The following is an 18491-nucleotide window of genomic DNA, read 5'->3' on the forward strand; positions in this document are numbered from 1 at the left end:
ATCAAAAATATATAATCGCATTTTGATCGTTTCCAAATATTATTAATACTATTATAGCGACATGCGTTGCGCGTCTCCATCCAAGTGTAAGCTCTAAAAGTTTTGCTACTTTATCCTGCGACATAAAAATGCGATCGGCTTTATCTTGTATTTGAAAGATTGAAAGAAAAAGGAGTTAATTAAATCTATAATTCATCTTAAAAAATATGCATCAAGTCTATTTCACAAATTTATACAAATTATGGATGTTTTTATGTTTTACAATTTATAACTTTTTGAATTATGAATTTCTCCTGGACTTTTACTTCGATCTCTTCACTTAGAAATAATAGAAATATATATGCGTCCAATTGCTACTTTTTTTATTCGCACACTGATCATTTCGAATGTGTGGACAAACGCTTTCTCTTCCGTTTTCTCTCCTGGCGTCGTTTCTTTTCCGCGTTTGCAAGATCTACGTATTTCTTCCTCTGTTCGGGAGTCATTCGGGCCCACAATTTGCCCGCAGCTCGCGCTATCACGGTGACATGTTCTTTCGGTTTCTTGCTACGCAATCGCAGGAAGAAGATGATGAAAGGATTCGTCGCTCGGACGTTTTTATGCCTATCTCGTGAACTTTGGTTGATTGTTTTACCATTTCCGTTTGTGGATCGTCTGTCTTGTCTAGTATCTGCGCTACGTAAAAGACGAAACTGCAAAGTACGCTTTTGCGTGCTTGATCAGTCGTTAACAATAAAATTTCGATGTCTGTATCTTAAATTATGATGTCAAGATCGAAAGGTTCTTTTGCTCGCAAATAATTATGCAGCAAGAAAATCACTTTTTTTTATCAATTTTATAAGAGACCAAAAAAAAAGAGAAATTTAGTCAATGAAATTTTTTTCATGAATATATATTGCAAGAAAGTTTCTTTTTTCTTCTGACATCATGATTCAAGATATCAGGTTCTTAAGCAAGCTGTATTTCATATGAAAAGGAATATGTCAAAAATTGAAATTATGCAAAACGAGAGCGTTTTGCTTTGTTATATAAAATAAAAATTGTTTTACCAGCCGTGATTTTCCCTCTTATCTTTTTGATTCTTAGAAGACTGCGTAGAACTGGCGTTTCCCATTTCAGTTTTATATTACAATAGCGTTAAAACAATTGTCTCGACAGTTAGTGTTACTTGACAATTTATTATTATTTCCATCGACTACGGCCGGTAATTTTGTCCAAGGCAGTTGTCATATCGATATTTATCGCAAAAGATATCGCAAAAGATTATTTCTTGTTTTTTCAAAAGACGAGCACGATTTCAATATTACAAGTCACGTATATATAAATAAAACGGAGCGATTTTTGTGACATAATCAATCAATTTAATATCACGATTTATCTTTTAGATTTTTGTGACATAATCATCAATTTAATATCACAATTTATCTTTTATCTCTTTATCGCCTTTAAAATCCACTTCAAACAATTTAAAAAAAAGATTCTGAATAGAAATCACTTTATAATTACATATTCTAGATATCGTATGTATATTTTGATACGTACAACTTTTTTGAATCTTTTATATATTACATGATATATTAATAGAAATTAATAAAATTATTAATAAAAATCTGTTCCGTCCGAATTTTGTTGTGAATAGACTGTCTAAAATAATTTAAATATAGCTTCTAATTAATATAGTATAACATAAAAAAATGTTTTCTTATTTTATATTTTGAATGATCTTTGTTTAATTGAATCTTATAAACACTATGGTCATATAAATAATATTATAGAATAAACTCTTATAGAAACCTTACCTTATACAGTTAAGAGATTAATAGAAATTTATTCTATTTAATTACATTTTGTTAGAGATATATATTATATTGTCCTTTATTTTTTTCATGTTCGACGTTATAATTCTCCGCCGGCCTGCGCTGATTTCTTTGGCTTTTTATTTTTGCTCCATTTATCGCTACGACAATAGCAAGCCTCTTTCTGAGCATCCAGAAAGCTCTTACAACCCAATGCGGTTGTTCCCGTGAAAAGGACCTTTGCTGCAGCTTTACACGTGTTGACGACGGTAACGCCGGTAGTCTCGTACGTATCGCAAAATTTATACAAGCATCTCTTGAATTCCAAATCGCACTTCTCCTTGTCCGTATTGCAAGTGTCATAACAAATGTCGTGGAAGTCACAGCACTTTGTCATTTCAGAAAGCGGGAGGTACTCTTGATTTACCTACAGATATACAAACATTCGTAATAATTATATTTTACAAAAATCGCTGTGTAATTAATATAATAAAAATAATGCAATCAACAATTATTTACTCTATTAAATAGGAAAGAAAGAGACTCGATTTAATTTTTTAATTTTTAAAAAAATTACATTAATCTAAATTTCCAAATTAAATTAGAAATTTGATTAAATTATAGATAATAGTTTATAAACAATAGCTTGTAAACTAGAAAAATAATAAGTTGTTTGCCCAATTAGTCAAATAGTTAATGTCGCACACATTTAAATTTTTATTTTATTATTGTTAAGACACGGTGCTTTATTTAACAGTGATTTATCTAATTTCCTGAGGAAGCCTCAGATACCAACTTTAATTCCGAGGGAACCGCATCCATCGCTTCGCGGTTTATGATTCCAGTCCGGTTTCGGCGCGAAGCCTGGAAGATTCAAATAATGCATCATTGAAATTTACCCAATCACAACGTAGACCATGACTACGTTCCACTTGACGTTCACGAGCATAATCTGTCCTTGTTTAACTTTCAGTAACCAACAAGAATGATATGACTTCTGTTGTGTTGCGATTGTCAAGTGGAACGCAGCCTGTCACAGCTGATTTCGAGGATATTTCATTCAAAGTGTCAACATTGGAGAAAGGATCGTTCGCAACTTTGTCTTATTCCGCATGAAAATCACAAGAGATGCGCATTAAATTCTTGGGGAAAGAAAGGAAGAAGGAATAAAGTGTAAAAAGTGCAATTAAAACAGAGAGCCTAATCGATCGAAATCGACCAATGGCGGGGCGCGTTGGAGAAATAATCTGATAACACGATGATTAAATCCACGAATAGGTACATACGCACCATCAGGACATTGGAAGACGCAGTTCTCCTCCACTGCGGCATCGAACACCTCGTGTATATCCTTGATTTTCCTCGCGACGGTTATGGCGTTGGAGAAGAGATCTTGAAAGACCGACTCCGCTGCCAACACGGCGTCCCGTAGATTCGACAACAATCCGGCGCCGTAGCCGGACCAGGCGTACGCCAAGAACGTTATCGCGTAAATTATGACTTTACGATATTGCAGATCCATTGCTCGTAATAATCACTTTATTGGGAACTGATGCGAACGGGCGATCCGCTGAACTACGGATATTTTTAGGTGTACGAATTAACTATCGTCATCACAAATGAACACGTGGTGTTCGCGGATTGCGGACACGACATCGATTAAACTGTTCCAATTATTTGCTGCGTTTCCTCTATTTACATCACCTTACACCTTCCAATCTGAAGAAATAGGTATTCTACTTAAAATTCGCGACAAGAGAGTACAAACCGAAAAAAAGTGCAGAAAGTGCAGTTGGAAACGTCATATCTATTTTTTACCTACTGTCGCGAATATTGCATATAACGCAATTTATAATTAGCATAATTTATATAGATATTAAATACAAACAAGTGAAATGGCCTTATGTTATGTAGATTTTATGTTAATTTTTTCTAGCTTTATAGTCAATTTTAAATGGAACTTACTCACTTTATTTTATAAACTGTTCTCATACTTAAGAATCCAAAATTAAAATTAATTGATATTCAGAAAATTAATTTTCTTTTTCATACTTTTGAGTGTTAGAACACGTGACAATATTTTATTACATTATATAGAGAAGATTATAGGTATATTATGCTTTATTTTATATGGAAAAAATTACTTGTCATTTCTCATAAAACACTTTGTAAATCAAGTTAAACTAATTTTGCAAGTTCGCCGCTGTCGTACAATTTCTTCACATCGGTACCGCCTCCTAAGCACTCTCCATTGAGGAATACTCTGGGTACTGTTCTGGCACCTGTTATTTCGTTTAACACATCTTGTATGTCTTGTCCATCTTCTCTGTTATCTAATTCTATCGCTGTATATGGTTTTTTTAATGATTCAAACACCTATAAATATCAAATTAATATTAACAAACAAATAATAAATTAAAACATTTTTGAAATTAATATAATATAAAGTATCGCATTATGATTTGTTTCAAAAATCTCAGATTAATTATACAAAAGTTAATTTTGAATTCCATACAATAAAATCATAAAAATTTTATATTACAGATTATTCTCTTAAAATGATTGAAATATAATGTTGAAAAATTTTATCTTATAAAAAGTGACATTTGTTAGACCTATAAAAAAAAAAAGAAAAAATAGAAATCAATATGAATTATTTAATATAATTATTTAATACATGATATATACGATAGTAAACATTTTGATACTAATGCAAAAATTTTTATTTTAATACAATTAACATTTGTTATAATATTAATTAAATGACATTACTATTTGTTTACTATTTAATTTTTAGGATCTGTTATTACAAAGAAGATTGAATTATTCTTACTCATGGAATAAAGTATAAATACCTCTTTGGCCATTTTGCAATATGGGCAGCGAGTCTTGGAGAATATCACGATTGAATCCTTTTCAATGAGTTCGTTGACGAGATCTCGTGTGACAGGCATGATGGACTTGCTTGTACTGGAAACTGAACCCATTCTACTGAGCTAAAGATTATTTATTTCAATTATGCCTAGCACATTTTTATTAATCACTTCAATTATAGAAAATTTAAACTGCGTTTGATTTCTGGTACTGTATGAGATCCAATAAAGAAACTTATGTTTTCCAAAAACTAGCTAATAGTATATTTTTTCTTACAAAATAAATTTTGCACATAATAGATCAGATGCAATTTGAAAATCATTCATTAGACACTCTTTCAGCAATTCTGCAATTACATGTTACAGGAAAATTCATGCATTTTATTAGAAGAATAAATATAAATAGATTATTATAATGAGAGATAGTTCTAAATACACATGCGATTCTATTATACATTCTATGCATAGAAAAATTATTTGGAAATGAAAATAAGTATTGTACTCAACAAGTTTTCTTTCTTATCAGATCTGACTGTAACATAGGTGTGTGAGAAAAAAGATAAAGATAATTGTAAAACTTATTTATCTAACAACAAGTTAAATCATTAATATAATTGGACGAGTCATGTATCATGTATCACGAGTCATATATCATGTATCACGAGTCATGTATCATGTATCACGAGTCATGTATCACAGTTAAAATCAATTAATAAATATAATAAAGAGTATTGTTCCAATAATTAAATGATTTTTATAAAAATTGTACAGTATAATTGTATAGTTTATAAAAATCTGTAGATCATTTTGGATAGATTTGAGAAATATACTATTCAATTAATTTTTTCATAAATGAATAGATTAATTTTTCACTAAATAAATTAAAAACATAAAAATAAATGAATTAGATTTTCTACATTTTTATTTTCTTTATATTAAATTTTATGTAGTTTTTTATGCAAATTCTACATACGATTTACATACGAGCATGTATAATTTTATTAATCTCATAACCTCTCCTATAATATATTCGACCGATAATCTATCGTAGATATTTATCTGTGAATAATATAACTTTAATTTGTCAATTAATGTTCTGCATAGTTTGTATACTATATAATTTTCGTTGAGCATACAATCGTAATAAAATAATATTTTCGTTTAAAGAATCGTCCTATGAGGTTACCGAAAAAAATTGGTGATACTGGTGATCATTATATTTTAATCAGTGAAATGTAACTATAATTATCTGAAATTTGTATTGTAGATTCATGTGCGCGCTAAATATACACACAAAAAATCTCATCCCATAATTATGTATTCATTATGGTACAATTTTTGAAGAAGTAGAATCTCGTCTCGATAAGGATCGATTCGTTTAGATGGAATGGCGGTTAATGATACGTGGCAAACGTCATGCACGAGAGGAAAAGATCTTCATCCTCGATTCACAGTCTTACCTTCAATTATTCAATTGCGAATAAGTTGGGATTTTAAGTATACGTATATTTTCACAGACTTATGACTAATCGCAGTCAATGATTGAGAAATAGATGGTAAGCCAAGAACACGAGTTACGACTGCTTCAGCTAATCGATTGATGTTTCCAGTTGATAGTTACTTCCAAATAGTATTAAGCTTGTGTGCACATACACAGATCCTTTGCAAAAATATATGTATACAACGAATCTTCGAATTGAAATCTAATTTAATTAATTGAAGAAACTCGGAATGATTGTTCGCCGACATTTATTTAAATGTATATAATATATGCTTAATTTTTTTGAAATTTATTTTGTAGCTTTTTTCATAATTTTATAATATATAATATAATTCGATATACTTATATATGTATATATTGCGTAATTTTTTTACATAAATGTAGAGGAAAATTTATTCTTTTCTCGACATTAATATCGATTAATCGATAAATCGATAGTAGTTTTAATTTGCGAGATCCGTGAGGCGATAGCGATTGACAGTAGTCGATGATTATCGTGTTGGAAGCTGGAAGTGGTGGAAAGTGGCAAGTAGCTCTCCTTGATGCTTAACATATGTAGCGAACATTTAGCAAATGTCGCGAATTATCTGAGTAATAATAGACGTAAGGTTTCTTGCGGACCGGTCATGATGTAAGACAATTTTTTTCTAGCTCCATGGTCAATTTTAAATGGAACTTACTTCATTCTTTATTTTGTAGACTGTTTTCATGAATAGTAAAGTTCTAAAAAGTTTTCATATTTAAGAATTCATCTAACAAGAATTCATCTAACAAAATTAATCGATATTCAGAAAATTTTTTTTTTCATGCTTTTGAAAATGTCAGCGTACATGACAATATTTTATTATATTATATAAAGAAGATTATACAGATATATTATATTTTATTTTATATAAGAAAAATTATTTATAGAAAAAAATTACTTATCATTTCTTATAAGACACTTTGTAAATCGAGTTAAAATAGATTTGCAAGTTTCCCGCTGTCGTACAATTTCTTCACATCAGTGCCACCTCCTAAACACTTTCTATTGAGGAATACTCTGGGTACTGTTCTAGCACCTGTTATTTCGTTTAACGCATCTTGTATGTCTTGTCCATCTTCTCTGTTATCCAATTCTATCGCTGTATATGGTTTGTTTAATGATTCAAACACCTATAAATATCAAATTAATATTAACAAACAAATAATAAATTAAAACAATATTTTTTATTTTTATACAATATAAAGTATCGCATGATTTGTTTCAAAAACCTCAGATTAATTATACAAAAGTTAGTTTTTAAATTTCATGCTCGCAATAAAATCATAAAAAACTTTATATTATAGATATCCTCTTAAAATGATTGAAATATAATGTTGAAAAATTTTATTCTATCTTATAAAATAAAATTTTATTCCATCATAAAAAATGACATTTGCTAGACTTATAATAAAAAAGAAAAAATAGAAATCAATATGAATTATATAATATAATGCATGATATATGCAACAGTGGACATTTTTTCTAATACCAATAATTATTTATATTAATGCAAGAACGTTTCTTAAAAACTTTGCAGAGTCTGTTACTTTGATACGACTAACATTAATTAAATGACATTACTACTTGTTTATTATATAAATTCCAGAAGAATTTGTTATTACAAAGAACATTGAGTTATTCTTTCTCATGGAATAAAGTATAAATACCTTTTTGGCCATTTTGCAATATGGGCAGTGAGTCTTTGAGAATATCACAACTGAATCCTTTCCAATGAGTTCGTTGACGACATCTCGTGTGCCAGGCATGATGGACTTCTTTGTTGTACTGAAAACTGAAGCCATTCTAATAAGCTAAAGATCATGCATTTCCATTATGCCTAGCACATTTGTATTAATCACTTCAATTATAAAGAATTTAAACTGTGTCTGATTTCTGGTACTGTATGAGACCCAATAAAGAAACTTATGTTTTCCAAAAACTAGCTAATAGTATATTTTTTCTTACAAAATTTTTAACAGATTTTGCACATAACAGATTAGACGCAATTTGAAAATCATTCATTAGACACTCTTTCAGTACGACTGCAATTATATGTTACAGAAAAATTCATGCATTTTATTAGTAGAATAAATATAAATGGATTATTATGATTATTATAATAAGAGATAGTCCTAAGTAAACATGGAATTCTGTTATATATTTTATGCATAAAAAAATTATTTGGAAATGTAAATAAGTTCTACGCTCAACTGTCTTTCTCCACTTGTGTCACAGATATGACTGTAAGGTAGACGTTGAAAAAGGTAATTTTATAGCTATTTTCCTTCACATCATTGATACTTATATCAATGATATTGACTTTAAATCACTAATATAATCTGATAAGTCATGTGTCACTGGTTATAAAGCCAGTTAATAAATAAGATAAATTTGATAAAGAATATCGTTTCAATAATTGAAGGATTTTTATAGATATTGTACAGTTATATAATTAATAAAAATCTGTTTTATTTAATCTATTTAATCTAAAAATCTATTGTATTATCTAATGTATCTAGATCATTTTGGATAGATTTGAAAAATACAATTCAATTAATTTTTCCATACATGAATAATATTAATTCTTCACTAAGTAAATTTAAAAAATAAAAATAAATGAATTAGATTATTTTCTACATTTTTATTTTCTTTATATTATACTCTATGTATAGTTCTTTATATAAATTCCACGTACAATTTGCATACGAGCATATATATTTTGTTAATTTCATAACCTCTCTTATAATAAATACGACCAATAATTTATCGTATATATCTTATCTGAATAAGACAACATTAATTTGTTAATTAATATTCTACATAGTTTGCATACTATATAAATTTCGCCGAGTGTAGTCGTAAAATAATATTTTCGTTTAAAGTCGTATGAGGTTACCAAAAAAGAATTGGTGATTCTGATGATCATTATGAATGTTTTAAACAGTGAAAAGCTAGCTATAATTATCTGAAATTTGTATTGTAGATTCGTGTGTGCACTAGATATACGTACAAATAATCTCGTCCCATATTTATATATTGATGGTGTTATTACAACTTTTGAAAAAGTAAAATCTTGTCTTGATAAGGATCGATTAGATTATTATGGAATGCAAACGATTAGTAATACGAGGCAAACGTTACGATAGGAAAAGATCTTTATACTAGGGATGGGTGATGTTTAAAAAAAGCATCGACATTCAAATAATCGATTTTCAAAAATAATGGTTTTTTAAAATCGATTATGTCTGAAAAAATCGATAATAATCGATTATATATATTATTATTATTTTATCGATTATTATATATACATGTATATCAGAGAGAAACCAGAGAGCGGCCACCTCGCTTTAACGGGTATATTGTCCTAATGCGCTCCCTGACAAAGTGGACGTCAACTACATCCATTAAAGTCGATAATAATACATGGTTCGAGTCTGAGCTATGGTTCATGTCCAAGCTATGGAGTGACCCCAAAAGTGATACTCCCTCTATGGACATTCAAAACATGGACATAAACTACAAAGTCAAAGTCCATGAATGTACTCAGAGGGTAATATATAATTGCACAATTTCTGGTTTTGTTTCGTGCTATGTGCACGAAATGCCGGTAGCACCAGTGCTATATAACAATTAAATACTTATGTGTGTAAATTGATAACAAATAAATTATTCAATCGCGACAGATACTGTAATATTCAAAGATGAAATAAATATTTTTCAAAATAAATTGGCAAATAATATGGCTCTATGTATTTATCAACATGATAATTAAGTAAAGAGCATTAAGAGCCCACAAAACGCGGATGGCAATGCGTAAATTATTTCGAACATTAATGGTTCGCGAATTTTTTTTTTTTTTTTAAATGCGTTATTAGGAGAACATGATTTGTAAAGAGGTCATCAACGCATCTTCGACCTCCTCGCAAAATATATTCTCCTGATAATACAAAATAATAAGAAACGAATTTTCGAAAATTTTCACGCTTGCGTTATTAGGAGAACATGATTTGTAAAGAGGTCATCAACGCATCATCGACCTCCTCGCAAAATATATTTTCCCGATAATATAAATTATAAGAAACGAATTTTCGAAAATTTTCACGTTTGCGTTATTAGGAGAACATGATTTGTAAAGAGGTCATCAACGCATCATCGACCTCCTCGCAAATATATTCTCCTGATCATATAAATTATAAGAAACGAATTTTCGAAAATTTTCACGTTTGCGTTATTAGGAGAACATGATTTGTAAAGAGGTTATCAACGCATCATCGACCTCCTCGCACAATATATTCTCCTGATCATATAAATTATAAGAAACAAATTTTCGAAAATTTTCACGTTTGCGTTATTAGGAGAACATGATTTGTAAAGAGGTGATCAACGCATTATCGACCTCCTCGCAAAATATATTCTCCTGATAATATAAAATAATAAGAAACGAATTTTCGAAAATTTTCACGCTTGCGTTATTAGGAGAACATGATTTGTAAAGAGGTCATCAACGCATCATCGACCTCCTCGCAAAATATATTCTCCTGATAATATATAATAATAAGAAACGAATTTTCGAAAATTTTCACGCTTGCGTTATTAGGAGAACATGATTTGTAAAGAGATCATCAACGCATCATCGACCTCCTCGCACAATATATTCTCCTGATAATATAAATTATAAGAAACGAATTTTCGAAAATTTTCGCGCTTGCGTTATTAGGAGAACATGATTTGTAAAGAGGTGATCAACGCATCATCGACCTCCTCGCAAAATATATTCTCCTGATAATACAAGATAATAAGAAACGAATTTTCGAAAATTTTCACGTTTGCGTTATTAGGAGAACATGATTTGTAAAGAGGTGATCAACGCATCATCGACCTCCTCGCAAAATATATTCTCCTGATAATATAAATAATAAGAAACGAATTTTCGAAAATTTTCACGTTGCGTTATTAGGAGAACATGATTTGTAAAGAGGTCATCAACGCATCTTCGACCTCCTCGCAAAATATATTCTCCTGATAATATAAAATAATAAGAAACGAATTTTCGAAAATTTTCACGCTTGCGTTATTAGGAGAACATGATTTGTAAAGAGGTCATCAACGCATCTTCGACCTCCTCGCAAAATATATTCTCCTGATAATATAAAATAATAAGAAACGAATTTTCGAAAATTTTCACGCTTGCGTTATTAGGAGAACATGATTTGTAAAGAGGTCATCAACGCATCATCGACCTCCTCGCAAAATATATTCTCCTGATAATATAAGATAATAAGAAACGAATTTTCGAAAATTTTCACGCTTGCGTTATTAGGAGAACATGATTTGTAAAGAGGTCATCAACGCATCATCGACCTCCTCGCAAAATATATTCTCCTGATAATATAAATAATAAGAACGAATTTTCGAAAATTTTCACGCTTGCGTTATTAGGAGAACATGATTTGTAAAGAGGTCATCAACGCATCATCGACCTCCTCGCAAAATATATTCTCCTGATAATATAAAATAATAAGAAACGAATTTTCGAAAATTTTCCGCTTTGCGTTATTAGGAGAACATGATTTGTAAAGAGGTCATCAACGCATCATCGACCTCCTCGCAAAATATATTCTCCTGATAATATAAATAATAAGAAACGAATTTTCGAAAATTTTCACGTTTGCGTTATTAGGAGAACATGATTTGTAAAGAGGTCATCAACGCATCATCGACCTCCTCGCAAAATATATTCTCCTGATAATATAAAATAATAAGAAACGAATTTTCGAAAATTTTCACGCTTGCGTTATTAGGAGAACATGATTTGTAAAGAGGTCATCAACGCATCTTCGACCTCCTCGCAAAATATATTCTCCTGATAATATAAAATAATAAGAAACGAATTTTCGAAAATTTTCACGCTTGCGTTATTAGGAGAACATGATTTGTAAAGAGGTCATCAACGCATCATCGACCTCCTCGCAAAATATATTCTCCTGATAATATAAATAATAAGAAACGAATTTTCGAAAATTTTCACGCTTGCGTTATTAGGAGAACATGATTTGTAAAGAGGTCATCAACGCATCATCGACCTCCTCGCAAAATATATTCTCCTGATAATATAAATAATAAGAAACGAATTTTCGAAAATTTTCACGCTTGCGTTATTAGGAGAACATGATTTGTAAAGAGGTCATCAACGCATCATCGACCTCCTCGCAAAATATATTCTCCTGATAATATAAATAATAAGAAACGAATTTTCGAAAATTTTCACGCTTGCGTTATTAGGAGAACATGATTTGTAAAGAGGTCATCAACGCATCATCGACCTCCTCGCAAAATATATTCTCCTGATAATATAAAATAATAAGAAACGAATTTTCGAAAATTTTCCGCTTGCGTTATTAGAGAACATGATTTGTAAAGAGGTCATCAACGCATCATCGACCTCCTCGCAAAATATATTCTCCTGATAATATAAATAATAAGAAACGAATTTTCGAAAATTTTCACGTTTGCGTTATTAGGAGAACATGATTTGTAAAGAGGTATCAACGCATCATCGACCTCCTCGCAAAATATATTCTCCTGATAATATAAAATAATAAGAAACGAATTTTCGAAAATTTTCACGCTTGCGTTATTAGGAGAACATGATTTGTAAAGAGGTCATCAACGCATCATCGACCTCCTCGCAAAATATATTCTCCTGATAATATAAATAATAAGAAACGAATTTTCGAAAATTTTCACGCTTGCGTTATTAGGAGAACATGATTTGTAAAGAGGTCATCAACGCATCATCGACCTCCTCGCAAATATATTCTCCTGATAATATAAATATAAGAAACGAATTTTCGAAAATTTTCACGCTTGCGTTATTAGGAGAACATGATTTGTAAAGAGGTCATCAACGCATCATCGACCTCCTCGCAAAATATATTCTCCTGATAATATAAAATAATAAGAAACGAATTTTCGAAAATTTTCACGCTTGCGTTATTAGGAGAACATGATTTGTAAAGAGGTCATCAACGCATCATCGACCTCCTCGCAAAATATATTCTCCTGATAATATAAATTATAAGAAACGAATTTTCGAAAATTTTCACGCTTGCGTTATTAGGAGAACATGATTTGTAAAGAGGTCATCAACGCATCTTCGACCTCCTCGCAAAATATATTCTCCTGATAATAAAAATAATAAGAAACGAATTTTCGAAAATTTTCACGCTTGCGTTATTAGGAGAACATGATTTGTAAAGAGGTCATCAACGCATCATCGACCTCCTCGCAAAATATATTCTCCTGATAATATAAGATAATAAGAAACGAATTTTCGAAAATTTTACGCTTGCGTTATTAGGAGAACATGATTTGTAAAGAGGTCATCAACGCATCATCGACCTCCTCGCAAAATATATTCTCTGATAATATAAATAATAAGAATCGAATTTTCGAAAATTTTCACGCTTGCGTTATTAGGAGAACATGATTTGTAAAGAGGTCATCAACGCATCATCGACCTCCTCGCAAAATATATTCTCCTGATAATATAAAATAATAAGAAACGAATTTTCTAAAATTTTCGCTCTTGCGTTATTAGCAGAACATGATTTGTAAAGAGGTCATCAACGCATCATCGACCTCCTCGCAAAATATATTCTCCTGATAATATAAAATAATAAGAAACGAATTTTCGAAAATTTTCACGTTTGCGTTATTAGGAGAACATGATTTGTAAAGAGGTGATCAACGCATCATCGACCTCCTCGCAAAATATATTCTCCTGATAATATAAAATAATAAGAAACGAATTTTCGAAAATTTTCACGCTTGCGTTATTAGGAGAACATGATTTGTAAAGAGGTCATCAACGCATCATCGACCTCCTCGCAAAATATATTCTCCTGATAATATAAATAATAAGAAACGAATTTTCGAAAATTTTCACGCTTGCGTTATTAGGAGAACATGATTTGTAAAGAGTCATCAACGCATCATCGACCTCCTCGCACAATATATTCTCCTGATAATATAAATTATAAGAAACGAATTTTCGAAAATTTTCGCGCTTGCGTTATTAGGAGAACATGATTTGTAAAGAGGTATCAACGCATCATCGACCTCCTCGCAAAATATATTCTCCTGATAATACAAATAATAAGAAACGAATTTTCGAAAATTTTCACGCTTGCGTTATTAGGAGAACATGATTTGTAAAGAGGTGATCAACGCATTATCGACCTCCTCGCAAAATATATTCTCCTGATAATATAAAATAATAAGAAACGAATTTTCGAAAATTTTCATGTTTGCGTTATTAGGAGAACATGATTTGTAAAGAGGTCATCAACGCATCTCGACCTCCTCGCAAAATATATTCTCCTGATAATATAAAATAATAAGAAACGAATTTTCGAAAATTTTCACGCTTGCGTTATTAGGAGAACATGATTTGTAAAGAGGTCATCAACGCATCATCGACCTCCTCGCAAAATATATTCTCCTGATAATATAAATAATAAGAAACGAATTTTCGAAAATTTTCACGCTTGCGTTATTAGGAGAACATGATTTGTAAAGAGGTCATCAACGCATCATCGACCTCCTCGCAAAATATATTCTCCTGATAATATAAGATAATAAGAAACGAATTTTCGAAAATTTTCACGCTTGCGTTATTAGGAGAACATGATTTGTAAAGAGGTCATCAACGCATCATCGACCTCCTCGCAAAATATATTCTCCTGATAATATAAATAATAAGAACGAATTTTCGAAAATTTTCACGCTTGCGTTATTAGGAGAACATGATTTGTAAAGAGGTCATCAACGCATCATCGACCTCCTCGCAAAATATATTCTCCTGATAATATAAAATAATAGAAACGAATTTTCGAAAATTTTCCGCTTTGCGTTATTAGGAGAACATGATTTGTAAAGAGGTCATCAACGCATCATCGACCTCCTCGCAAAATATATTCTCCTGATAATATAAAATAATAAGAAACGAATTTTCGAAAATTTTCACGCTTGCGTTATTAGGAGAACATGATTTGTAAAGAGGTCATCAACGCATCTTCGACCTCCTCGCAAAATATATTCTCCTGATAATAAAAATAATAAGAAACGAATTTTCGAAAATTTTCACGCTTGCGTTATTAGGAGAACATGATTTGTAAAGAGGTCATCAACGCATCATCGACCTCCTCGCAAAATATATTCTCCTGATAATATAAAATAATAAGAAACGAATTTTCGAAAATTTTCACGCTTGCGTTATTAGGAGAACATGATTTGTAAAGAGGTCATCAACGCATCATCGACCTCCTCGCAAAATATATTCTCCTGACAATATAAATAATAAGAAACGAATTTTCGAAAATTTTCACGCTTGCGTTATTAGGAGAACATGATTTGTAAAGAGGTCGATCAACGCATCATCGACCTCCTCGCAAAATATATTCTCCTGATAATATAAAATAATAAGAAACGAATTTTCGAAAATTTTCACGCTTGCGTTATTAGGAGAACATGATTTGTAAAGAGGTCATCAACGCATCATCGACCTCCTCGCAAAATATATTCTCCTGATAATATAAAATAATAAGAAACGAATTTTCGAAAATTTTCACGCTTGCGTTATTAGGAGAACATGATTTGTAAAGAGGTCATCAACGCATCTTCGACCTCCTCGCAAAATATATTCTCCTGATAATAAAAATAATAAGAAACGAATTTTCGAAAATTTTCACGCTTGCGTTATTAGGAGAACATGATTTGTAAAGAGGTCATCAACGCATCATCGACCTCCTCGCAAAATATATTCTCCTGATAATATAAATAATAAGAAACGAATTTTCGAAAATTTTCACGCTTGCGTTATTAGGAGAACATGATTTGTAAAGAGGTCATCAACGCATCATCGACCTCCTCGCAAAATATATTCTTTGATAATATAAAATAATAAGAACGAATTTTCGAAAATTTTCACGCTTGCGTTATTAGGAGAACATGATTTGTAAAGAGGTCATCAACGCATCATCGACCTCCTCGCAAAATATATTCTCCTGATAATATAAAATAATAAGAAACGAATTTTCGAAAATTTTCACGCTTGCGTTATTAGGAGAACATGATTTGTAAAGAGGTCATCAACGCATCATCGACCTCCTCGCAAAATATATTTCCTGATAATATAAATAATAAGAAACGAATTTTCGAAAATTTTCACGCTTGCGTTATTAGGAGAACATGATTTGTAAAGAGGTCATCAACGCATCATCGACCTCCTCGCAAAATATATTCTCCTGATAATATAAAATAATAAGAAACGAATTTTCGAAAATTTTCACGCTTGCGTTATTAGGAGAACATGATTTGTAAAGAGGTCATCAACGCATCATCGACCTCCTCGCAAAATATATTCTCCGATAATATAAATTATAAGAAACGAATTTTCGAAAATTTTCACGTTTGCGTTATTAGGAGAACATGATTTGTAAAGAGGTCATCAACGCATCATCGACCTCCTCGCAAAATATATTCTCCTGATAATATAAATTATAAGAAACGAATTTTCGAAAATTTTCACGCTTGCGTTATTAGGAGAACATGATTTGTAAAGAGGTCATCAACGCATCATCGACCTCCTCGCAAAATATATTCTCCTGATAATATAAATTATAAGAAACGAATTTTCGAAAATTTTCACGTTGCGTTATTAGGAGAACATGATTTGTAAAGAGGTCATCAACGCATCATCGACCTCCTCGCAAATATATTCTCCTGATAATATAAATTATAAGAAACGAATTTTCGAAAATTTTCACGCTTGCGTTATTAGGAGAACATGATTTGTAAAGAGGTCATCAACGCATCATCGACCTCTCGCAAAATATATTCTCCTGATAATATAAATAATAAGAAACGAATTTTCGAAAATTTTCACGCTTGCGTTATTAGGAGAACATGATTTGTAAAGAGGTCATCAACGCATCATCGACCTCTCGCAAATATATTCTCCTGATAATATAAAATAATAAGAAAGAATTTTCGAAAATTTTCACGCTTGCGTTATTAGGAGAACATGATTGTAAAGAGGTCATCAACGCATTTCGACCTCCTCGCAAAATATATTCTCCTGATAATATAAATAATAAGAAACGAATTTTCGAAAATTTTCACGCTTGCGTTATTAGGAGAACATGATTTGTAAAGAGGTCATCAACGCATCTTCGACCTTCTCGCAAAATATATTCTCCTGATAATAAAAATAATAAGAAACGAATTTTCGAAAATTTTCACGCTTGCGTTATTAGGAGAACATGATTTGTAAAGAGATCATCAACGCATCATCGACCTCCTCGCAAAGTATATTCTCCTGATAATATAAAATAATAAGAAACGAATTTTCGAAAATTTTCACGCTTGCGTTGTTAGGAGAACATGTTTTGTAAAGAGGTCATCAACGCATCTTCGACCTCCTCGCAAAATATATTCTCCTGATAATATAAAATAATAAGAAACGAATTTTCGAAAATTTTCACGCTTGCGTTATTAGGAGAACATGATTTGTAAAGAGGTCATCAATGCATCTTCGACCTTCTCGCAAAATATATTCTCCTGATAATACAAAATAATAAGAAACGAATTTTCGAAAATTTTCACGCTTGCGTTATTAGGAGAACATGATTTGTAAAGAGGTCATCAACGCATCATCGACCTCCTCGCAAAATATATTCTTCTGATAATATAAAATAATAAGAAACGAATTTTCGAACATTTTCACGCTTGCGTAATTAGGAGAACATGATTTGTAAAGAGGTCATCAACGCATCATCGACCTCCTCGCAAAATATATTCTCCTGATAATATAAATTATAAGAAACGAATTTTCGAAAATTTTTACGTTTGCGTTATTAGGAGAACATGATTTGTAAAGAGGTCATCAACGCATCATCGACCTCCTCGCAAAATATATTCTCCTGATAATATAAATTATAAGAAACGAATTGGTTTGTGGCCTCTTAATGCTCTTTACTTAATTATTATGTTGTTAAATATTTTTCTATATTCGAGTGTCACCGTGTGAATGATGGCAAAGCTATGACATGTATAGCCGCTTGCTATACGTCGTCAAGGCCAAACATATGATATTAATTGATAATTCTCTGCCGAAATATTTTGCGTACTATATATACACGCGACATTTTAAATAGAATTATATTTTATTTTAAATTAATTAATTATTAACGATTGATGTATCACGGAACAATCGCGATATATCGCAAACCACC

The 18491-nt window shown here is 31.0% G+C and overlaps 4 protein-coding genes and 1 long non-coding RNA gene across 9 annotated transcripts; 1 reads left to right on the plus strand and 4 right to left on the minus strand.

Annotated features, from left to right (window-relative positions):
* Positions 1-37: 37 nt before the first annotated feature.
* LOC112639953 (high mobility group protein homolog TDP-1-like) lies at positions 38-1482 on the minus strand. The gene is made up of 2 exons (XM_025415507.1): positions 1049-1482; positions 38-716 (listed from the first exon to the last, which is right to left on the minus strand). The coding sequence occupies exons 1-2, from the start codon at positions 1112-1114 to the stop codon at positions 378-380; spliced, it is 405 nt and encodes a 134-aa protein (XP_025271292.1). The 5' UTR covers positions 1115-1482; the 3' UTR covers positions 38-377.
* A 266-nt stretch (positions 1483-1748) lies between these two features.
* On the minus strand, positions 1749-3715 carry LOC105259204 (group XIIA secretory phospholipase A2). Its single transcript, XM_011271002.3, has 3 exons — positions 3087-3715; positions 2593-2660; positions 1749-2223 (listed from the first exon to the last, which is right to left on the minus strand). The coding sequence occupies exons 1-3, from the start codon at positions 3316-3318 to the stop codon at positions 1897-1899; spliced, it is 627 nt and encodes a 208-aa protein (XP_011269304.1). The 5' UTR covers positions 3319-3715; the 3' UTR covers positions 1749-1896.
* On the plus strand, positions 3368-4711 carry LOC112639955. Its single transcript, XR_003123780.1, has 2 exons — positions 3368-3527; positions 4594-4711. It is a non-coding gene; the product is annotated as an uncharacterized LOC112639955 (long non-coding RNA).
* LOC105259205 (glutaredoxin-C4) lies at positions 3907-6331 on the minus strand. 2 transcript variants are annotated; one of them, XM_011271004.3, is made up of 3 exons: positions 6130-6331; positions 4652-4773; positions 3907-4172 (listed from the first exon to the last, which is right to left on the minus strand). In XM_011271004.3, the coding sequence occupies exons 2-3, from the start codon at positions 4748-4750 to the stop codon at positions 3975-3977; spliced, it is 297 nt and encodes a 98-aa protein (XP_011269306.1). In that variant the 5' UTR covers positions 4751-4773; positions 6130-6331; the 3' UTR covers positions 3907-3974. The 2 variants fall into 2 exon arrangements, with proteins under 2 accessions (XP_011269306.1, XP_011269305.1); XM_011271003.3 differs by having other exon boundaries at positions 4652-4792; positions 6130-6326.
* A 634-nt stretch (positions 6332-6965) lies between these two features.
* Positions 6966-9351, minus strand: LOC105259203 (glutaredoxin-C4). 4 transcript variants are annotated; one of them, XM_011271001.3, is made up of 3 exons: positions 9206-9351; positions 7863-7987; positions 6966-7325 (listed from the first exon to the last, which is right to left on the minus strand). In XM_011271001.3, exons 2-3 carry the CDS (start codon positions 7959-7961, stop codon positions 7128-7130), a joined length of 297 nt encoding a protein of 98 aa, XP_011269303.2. In that variant the 5' UTR covers positions 7962-7987; positions 9206-9351; the 3' UTR covers positions 6966-7127. The 4 variants fall into 4 exon arrangements, with proteins under 4 accessions (XP_011269303.2, XP_011269301.2, XP_011269302.2 ...); XM_011270999.3 differs by lacking the exon at positions 9206-9351 and adding an exon at positions 8407-8586; XM_011271000.3 differs by lacking the exon at positions 9206-9351 and adding an exon at positions 8400-8454.
* Positions 9352-18491: the final 9140 nt, after the last annotated feature.

This window comes from Camponotus floridanus, unplaced genomic scaffold (genome assembly GCF_003227725.1).
Source record: "Camponotus floridanus strain SB8 unplaced genomic scaffold, Cflo_v7.5 scaffold121, whole genome shotgun sequence".
Classification (NCBI taxonomy): domain Eukaryota; kingdom Metazoa; phylum Arthropoda; class Insecta; order Hymenoptera; family Formicidae; genus Camponotus; species Camponotus floridanus.